Source organism: Barbatula barbatula (assembly GCF_947034865.1).
Source record: "Barbatula barbatula genome assembly, chromosome: 21".
Classification (NCBI taxonomy): Eukaryota; Metazoa; Chordata; class Actinopteri; order Cypriniformes; family Nemacheilidae; genus Barbatula; species Barbatula barbatula.
In genome coordinates, this window is record NC_136784.1 from 472,545 (window position 1) to 481,420 (window position 8,876).

The window sequence follows — 8,876 nt, forward strand, 5'->3', positions numbered from 1 at the left end:
TAAACGTTGGGACAGATTCAATAAATGTGACCTGATTCTCTTAAATGACAGTGCTGATCTGATTTAATGTTATACATAACGGATCACACTTTCATACACATACATTGAATTTATTACTTATTTGTGACTGTAAAATAGCTTATCAGAATAATAGAATAGAATATATACGGTGCATATATGAATGTCATTGAATATTCCTGCATAGGACGACATTTGTATATAATTATGTTATGTAATATTTCATTATAATATGCAAGTTAATATTTCTACAGAATATGTTCATCAGAACAGAAACACGGACAGGTCTTACAACCTTCAGTTCAGTGTGAGCCGGAGTTTTTGTGGTGGTTTTATTTACATTAGATATTCTTTGAATGTTTGCGGAGACGTTGACTGTGGTTTGTATAAAAACACATACATGTCAGCAACACAACAGAAACACATCAGTATCATCTACAGCTAAGTGCGTTATCGTGTTTGTAAACTTGTGTAAATGATATCAATCAAAGAGAGAGATGCTGTACACACAATACGGTTCAAAACTCCTCAAAACCATAAAACAAGAAATCCCAAATAAATAAAACTCCATCTTCACTTCTCTCTTAAATTGACAGAAATGTTCTCAGGTCATTTTATCCAGAAGTCAATCTACTGAACTCTTATTATTTGATTATTTTACATAATTCAGTCCAAGTCATCCACAAACATTTTCATTAAATAGAATAGAACATGAGTTTTGTGTTGAGAGGAATGGTTTTAAACAGTATCACTGATGTCAGATCAGTTCTGTGTTCTTGTGGTCGTGAGTATGAGTTGGTTTCTCTCTCTCTCTCTGTCGTGTGTGATGTTGGTTTAGCTGTGATTGTCTGAATGAACTGTGTAAATGTCCGTATCTCTCTTGTCCGCTTCAGCGCTCATGTGGATCGGAGCAGACACGGAGCTGATGGCTTCGGCCGTGTGTTTCTCTTTCTTGCAGCAGTGTTTCTGGATGAGTTTGAATAGCGCCACACCGGGAATAAACAACGCCGGCACTCCAGACAAAAGAAAGATGATGGCGTAAATCCATCCGGGGTAATACAGTGTGACCAGAGCGGGAAAATTCACCTGTAAATATAAACACACAACATAACATCTGAGAGAGATGAACACTTTATAATGTCTGATGTTTAAAACCTTTTGGATAAAGGTCAAAATAAATATGCTGTAATAAACTGTGCTATATTGATTTATTCTACTTTTCCATTTATTTCAGAGAGCCTTTATATATATGTGCAGTATATATTTGTGTTTAATGATGTTACAGGAAATTGTATTTACAGACATCTTCTGTTTGTTAAGGTGTACTCTAGGACACGGGTTCCAAGGGGTCCTCAGTCATTTCAAACATGTAACAAACATGTCTACTGAACGCTAGGATTGTTTCAAGTGTTTATCTGCTTTTTTGCTACACAGATTCCTAAATGTTCATATTTCAAGAGTTTTTCTCACCATAGTTCTTTATTTGCACTCCAAGTGAAAGCCAACTATTCAAGTTTAGAATCAGTATGTTGTCTTCATAAAATCCTATTTATCTAGCTATGTATTTTAAAATGGGGTCCCTCACAAAAGGTTAATTTTGTTTTGTGGTCATTGGTATCATAACGTTTGAAAGCCCCTGTTCTAGTCTATATGAATGAAAGTGTGTGAGATGTAAATGTTGTGTACGTACAGATTCAGGGTCCCAGGCGATGTAAGTGAGGTCTTTGCTTACAGTGGTAACAAAATAAAAGAGAAGGATAACCAGCACCACCAGAGGACTGATGACTCTCCATGTGGCCTGCCAGAAGATGTTGGGCTTGTGTCCGATCATGAACTTAATATCATCGTTGAATCTGTACACACACACACACACATGCGTGAGTATGTCATGAACATTTCTTTCTGTGTTTTTACTTATCTCTGAATGTTTTTATTCAATTCCAAGTGTGCAAAAGTACATTTCTGTGTGTTTTATATTGACCTGTCAATGCCATAAATGTAAGACACTGCCATCATCTCACAGAAGGCAATGATCAGCAGAGGAATAGATCCGGCGAAACTGTCGAACAGCGCCAGCCAGTAGTTACCAGAACCCTGAGCGAATATAACAGCCAGACCAAAAGAGGCAAAACACACCATCCCTAAAACACACACGTGCCGGGCTGGGAGGGTTACTTTAAAATGAATTCAGAAGAAGTTACCTTAAAGAAAAAGTGACCTTAAATGACCTTGAAAATGACTTAAACAAGACACTCACAAACAACCATCACAAAACATGAAAACAGTGTTGAGTATAAATGTAGTCAGTTTGTCTTCTGGACTTTATGTAAACTTCTATTGTGTGAAATACCCTCTTCAGGACAGTACTAAAACAAATCAAATTAACATGAATTTTCTATAAATTTTGTTGCAATTATTCAAATTTTGCATATTGTGGAAGGGGCATAACTGTAGTTTAGGATGGTTTTGCAGATTGTCAGAGAATCACAGATTGCTGTTTACATGACTTGACTGTTAATGTTTAAAATGAAATAAATGAAATTAAAATTCGTTTTTGGACGTAACTGTAATTTGATTACCACCCATTTAAAAGTAACTGTAATGAAATACAGTTCTATAAATACTACAAATTTAGTGTTTTTAGTACGTAACCAAGTTACATGTGTTTCGTTACCCCAGCCCTCCCCATCACGTGAAAACATCAGGATTTCTTCTGTGTACCTGTGAAGATCTCTTTAGGCCATCTCTTTGGGAAGATGTTGAGGTCCTGAAGCGGCACCACCACACCCTCCACGCTGCCGAACATAGTGGAGAGTCCCAGACAGAAGAGCATGATGAAGAAGAGAACGGACCACAGAGGAGACACCGGCATCTTGGTGATGGCCTCGGTGAAGACGATGAAAGCCAAACCCGTGCCCTCCACACCCTGTCATCACGTCAGACGTGAAGCAAGCAGATTTACACCCAGACTCGTACACAACCATTGCTTTATACACGAAGAACGTCCAGACCTGACTGAGGAACGTCTGCATGTCGCATGTCCTCAGACTGAGTTCCTGAAGAGCGTCTGGAGCGGTGCTGTTCAGATTCTGAATCATTGAATGGTAGTTTGTCTCTGTGATGTTTCCCTCGGGAAGATCGAACGCATTCAGCAGCGTCAGAATGTTCCTACACAGACGAACACAACACAACACTGCTGAAACAGAACTTCGGTTCACCTTCAAACACAACAGACGGGAATGAAACACAAACCCGTTGAGACATTCGTCGAATCGCTCCGTCGCCCTGAAGCCGATGATGGAGTAGATGACAATGGCAGCGTAGATGGATGTGAGACCGTTTATTATTGAGATGATAACAGCGTCCTGCTCGCAGTTATTACTGTAATGACACAGACAAGACATATGAAGCTGGATAGAGATGAATGAGTTCAGATTGATGGTTCACAGTACTCACTGCACAGAGTTATAGCTGGAGAAAGAGATGAGACCTCCAAACGCCAGAGAGAAGGAGTAAAACACCTGCGCACCTGCGTCCAGCCACGTCGACGGGTTTAACAACTCGTCCAACTGAACACAACAAAACCACCAGACAACAAACATCTCTTTAAAGTGACAAACTGGGTTCCACTGAAGAAAGAGGATTATGAATGAATGGTTGGGTGAGCTTACGTCTGGTGTGAAGAGGAACTCGATTCCTCTGACGGAACCTTTGAGGGTCAGACCTCGGATCAGGAAGATGGTCAGAACCACATACGGCAGGGTGGAGGTGATGTAGACGGCCTGGAGACAAGAATGAAGAAGGGTTGAGATTGTTTTATCTTTATCTGTTTTTAATCACGACCTCCATCTCTTCTTTACCATCTGACGTGAGACACTGAGGTTTATTTAGACTTTATTCTGGTTTAGTCTTATTGTTCATTTACAAACCTCAGGTTCGTGTACGTGTCTGTATATTTACAAGGTTGATGATTATGATTGAGGTGATGTTTGCTGTGCTAATAAATGACAGCGTGTCTTCGTCGCTTCAGTGCACACGCACACAGTGTTGCCAGATTGTGCGGGTGGACAAAATTTGTGCTGCTTGTGAAATTAAAAACCCGCCCAAGCAGCTTGCCTTTTTCTTGCTTTTATTTAGTCTTGTTATTTCAAAACGTTTGAAAAGAATGTGTAGTGCAGTCATACACACATTATTCCTTAACACAGCCCTAATTTGTTCTGTTTATCCAATCAGGTCTGGGATAGGGAGACCTGTCAATCAATCTACAGTTGAGATGTGATGACTCCTGAGTGACGGGGTTTGGTGCCATAAAGGACCAGATCTGGTCAATTGAAGCGATCGCAAAGCCAAAGTGGCCCAAATATGTTGCACGGTAGGGAGAATAACTCAAATCTTACAACATGGATTACACATCTGGTGACAGACGACTCGAAGACTCTGAATTCAGAGCACTGAATTATTCAATAAACATCTGAATATTGGATTATAGCCTTCAACTTCTGTTCATCATCAGCATATTCAGCACAGCTTTACATTATACAGACTGTGCTCTGGCATACTCGTCCTTCACAGCTGCTGTATATGTTTTGATATACTTGACGAAAGACTTACTGTAGTTCTGACAGATGTTAAGTCTCAAGGGTCAGCGTGTATTGTTGCTGCTGTTCTGTTCTGTATTTATTAATGAATTGCACGTTTATGGCTGCCGTGGTGTGTGCATGAACTTCACGAACGCCTTGCTTTCAGGTTCATTATAGTGGGCACTTTTTGAGGTTAAAGTCATTGGTTAATTTCTTGATTGTCGCTTTGATGTGGTTTCTGGACATATTAGTCATGTTTTGCAACTCTCTCTCTCTTTAATGCAACTGATGATTGATCTGTTTTCCTGGTTTTTATTATATTTTGTCATCTTGTCATACTTCACGTTAAGGATATAAAATGGTTATTATCATCGTTGATTGACATTGCAATACATTTCTGTCATATTATTTTGGAAATTGTCCACCTAATCTGGCAACACTGCACGCGCGCACACACACACACGCTGTCCCCGCTGGACACTTTGAACTGTTTTCCTTTGAGTGTTTAATGATTATTATTGTCTGATGCTAAACAATATTTTCACACATTACACCTCTGACAAAACAAATGAAGGTTGAGAGAACCTGTGGAGCAAAACGTTCATATTGGGTTTATGCTGTGGTCAAAGTCGGCATGAAATTAAAGATAATTCTTATTGTTTTACACAGCGGTGAAGTGTTTGTTATAAATAATTTATCCGTGCACACCATTATTTTTAAAAATTAATTTGCATATGTAATCCATAGGTGTAATATTTAATCAAAAACGTTAACCACCTCCCCCTCTCGATGTCGAAACGAGGGCAATGACTGACAGATTGCAAACTAAAGCCCGATTTTTACTTCTGCGATGGACCTACGCCGGATCCTCTACGCTTTAGGCTACGTGTCGGTTTTCATATATACTTCTGCGTCGTTGTCCGTGTTGACAGGCAATGTCCACTAGGTGTCAGTGCCCACACTTGTGTAACCAAGACAAGAGCCGAAGAAGAAGGAGCTAGTTTGAGAAGCATCAGCAGCGATAGCGACAAGTAAACAGTCACTTTTGTTGCAGCTTGAGATGTTAAAAACAGATGAACAAATAATTTACTTAGATAATTCATTCGGAAATGCGTTTGAGTAAACATGACGCTTCACTGAGCTTTATACCTGAGGGAGGGGTTGCTTGCGGTCCACGTTGAGTTGATGCGTTGTTACACTTTTGGAGACGTGCACGTCAGGCTACGCCGTAGGTCCTACGTATTAGCATACATTGAATTTATGGCTGCGTCTGAAATTGCTTAATTCCATACTATATAGTAGGCGAAAATGAGTATGAGTCATGAATAGTATGTCAGTATGCAAAAAACAGTAGGCGAGAATTACCCGGATGATCTACTACTTCCTGAGAGATTTGTGAGTGTGGATCAGATGGACACTTATCTATCCCATGATGCCACAGGAGCTGAGCAACAGTCACATTTCAAAAGTAAATCAAATAAACATAGCAGAAAACTTTAAGCCGGATGACCATAAAACATGGCGGACGCAGTATGAACAGAACATAGTGTTTTAACGGCCGATGGGTACTTAGTCAAATTCAGTTCGTACTGTTTCGGACGTAGCCTAAATCTTTCACTTTTTAACGATCCAATCAGTTGTCGGAAGAAATCAAGTCCCTACATTTTTTTCTCATTTAAGAACTTGTTTCACTCGGGTAGATGTCACGATACAAAACAAGAACCAAATCGGTTGTTCGATGGTCCGTGTGTGTACCTTGCCGGTGGTCTCGATTCCTCTGATGCAGCAGACCCACAGTAGCGTCCAGGCACAAACCAAACACACCACCACCCACCACTGCATTCCTCCAGACTCTCCGATAGATGACGTGGTGTTCAGCGTCTCTCTGTACCAGAAATAATCCACCGGAGAACTGCGTGCACATTCAGACACCAGCCCTGTCACACACACACAGACTTTCATTAATACACAAACTTTGTTTTGTTAACGCTGGTGTCATGCACGTCCATATGTACCTGTGTTATTCTCATTGACCGGACACTGACTCCAGGGCAGTGGATCCTGAAAGGAGTTGAAGAAGTACCACATGACCCAGGCGATGATGGTGTTATAGTACATCCCCACCAGAAACGACACCAACATAGATGAGATCCCTGAAATCACAGTCAGTTTACACACTTCACTGTTGAACATACATGTGTTCCGTCTGATCTGATACTCACCGACTCCGGCTAAATACGGGTTAATGGCGGTCCAGACTCCAACGCTGCCCTTCCTGAGTCTCTGTCCGATGGCAAACTCCAGATGAAGAAGAGGAATTCCCTCCAGCACCAGAAGAATCAGGAACGGAATCATGAAAGCTCCTGAAACAGGTGAGAAGAAAACAGTTCCATGCAATTAATGACAAGCCGTGACAGTGATTTATAATGTTCAGAGTAAAATCACCAGTGTCAAATTAACTCTTGCAGTGTACATATAATCCACACATATACACTACAAGAGTTAATTTGACCTTTTTTAACACTGGTGATTCTACTGTGATGCTGCAATTAAATTTATATTTGACTTGAAGAAAAGCTCTGTACTACACTGAAAAAAAAAGGAATGTTTAATTTGATTTATTTAAATAAGTTTAAATCAACAAAATGTTTGTAGAGTTTTGTCACAACATGATTTTCTGATGTTCAGTTATCTAACTTAATCTATTCATGTTTGCTCTACAACAATGATTTGTGTTGTGTTAACATATAATTGTTACAATTAGATTTATATTTCCCAGCATGCTTTGCGTAAGACTGCAGTTTGAGAGTTCTTTCTTAATGAAGTGATGTTTTATGTGTTTTTTCAGCAAAGAGAAACACTTGTTAGGGTTTAATGTTCATTTATCTTTGAGATTTAGAGGAGTTTGTTTATACTTTTTTTGTGTTAGAGATAAAGGACAATGTTTAACATTAACTGAAAACATTTATGTTGAGAATGTTAAATTGAAAAATATGTAACTTTTAAGATATACAAATCATGTTTGTTGAACATAAATTATGCTGAGCATACGCAACCTTATTATGAGCAACCGATGTATATATGTTTTCATGTTTTTATTTCAGTGTAGAGGTGAAATATGTGTCATCATCATTAAATGAAGCTCTGATAGATCATGAGATCTTTTAATATTAGGAGTTGATTGTGTGTTTTGTTCTGGTGTCGTGTGATGTCAGCACAGTTTTAGTTCATGGCTTTATCCTCTGCATGTGCCGTCATCTTATCAAAGTTCTGAGCTGAAAGTCCACACGTGGATATGAGCAGCTCACATTCACATGAAGAGAAACAGAAGAAGCCGAGGTGATTGACCTTCATCTGACACACAAACAAACTCAATCCATATCAACATAACAATGTGTGTGTGTGTTCACAACCCTTAGAAACATCTCATTGGTTCTTTAATAACTCAATGGACTTCAGATGTGTTGCATTAATAGATCGGTAGAAATGGTGATGTGTTTTGTTAAGTGGTACATTTGATCAGTGTTTTATTCTATGCACAATAAAAACAGAGTTATGTCACCAGAATCATCTGAGAAACAGAAGACCTGTTAGGAAAGACCAAATTCAATCCAAATTCTGTCTTTTCTTCCTCACATGAACTGATTCTCAGATGAATGTTTCTGGATCAGAGTCTGCATAAGTTGAAATGAAATGTTGTCAACACATGAAGAGATGTTTATTGTTCTTCCTAATGGAAATGTTCATCTGATTTTGATGTCTTGATAAACGTGTGCGGTTTAGTGTTCTTTACCGTGGTACACACCTGGTTTTTGAATTAATGATTAACTGTAATTGTCTAAAGTGGTCGTTAGAGCCCATCAGATCCCGTGTCCAGGTTTTATGATAGTGGACTATCAGTGGGTGTGTTACACACATAAAAGTAAAACACGTTACACTCATCAACTCTTATTTTACTCTGATATACAGCAGTCCACACTCAGAAACTTGCTCATATTATTACATTTACATGTTGCTTAAAAAGTGTGCATCATTCTTTCAGATATATTCACTTATTTCAATATTACATTTTCTATATTCCTCTGTATTTCTGAGAATTATTTTCATATTAACATCATTTCAAACCTGTATGCCTTTCTTCTTCAGAACACAACAGAAGAACACACGGTAATTCATCATTACAGTGTGTCTGTCAAGTTTTCTGTCTTACCTCCTCCGTGACTCTGACACAGGTACGGGAATCCTCCCAGACGTTCCCCAGACCCACACAGAAGCCCA

General features: G+C 39.2%; 2 protein-coding genes across 2 annotated transcripts in view; both read right to left on the bottom strand.

The window, feature by feature from the left end:
- Positions 1-96: 96 nt before the first annotated feature.
- Positions 97-8,870, bottom strand: LOC306910106 (sodium-dependent neutral amino acid transporter B(0)AT1-like). The gene is made up of 12 exons (XM_079484348.1): positions 8,809-8,870; positions 6,821-6,961; positions 6,614-6,751; positions 6,354-6,535; positions 3,690-3,800; positions 3,475-3,587; positions 3,271-3,399; positions 3,030-3,186; positions 2,740-2,944; positions 2,000-2,159; positions 1,709-1,871; positions 97-1,104 (listed from the first exon to the last, which is right to left on the bottom strand). The coding sequence occupies exons 2-12, from the start codon at positions 6,951-6,953 to the stop codon at positions 853-855; spliced, it is 1,743 nt and encodes a 580-aa protein (XP_079340474.1). The 5' UTR covers positions 6,954-6,961; positions 8,809-8,870; the 3' UTR covers positions 97-852.
- The window catches only part of glmp (glycosylated lysosomal membrane protein), a gene marked incomplete at its 3' end in the record, with an annotated part of 3,678 nt that continues 2,622 nt past the window's right edge, over positions 7,821-8,876 (bottom strand). Inside the window, 1 exon segment of the mRNA XM_079485009.1 lies at positions 7,821-7,952. Coding sequence (XP_079341135.1) covers positions 7,821-7,952 — 132 coding nt within the window.

What these genes read in the sequence shown, in the direction of transcription:
- LOC306910106 (XM_079484348.1), bottom strand. Translation starts at nt 6,953, where the DNA reads ATGATTCCGTTCCTGATTCTTCTGGTGCTGGAGGGAATTCCTCTTCTT. An exon ending in GCCTAAAGAGATCTTCACAG is followed by an intron (nt 2,160 to 2,739) that starts GTACACAGAAGA and finishes TGTGTGTTTTAG; the next exon opens with GGATGGTGTGTTTTGCCTCT. An exon ending in TCGCCTGGGACCCTGAATCT is followed by an intron (nt 1,105 to 1,708) that starts GTACGTACACAA and finishes TTATATTTACAG; the next exon opens with GTGAATTTTCCCGCTCTGGT.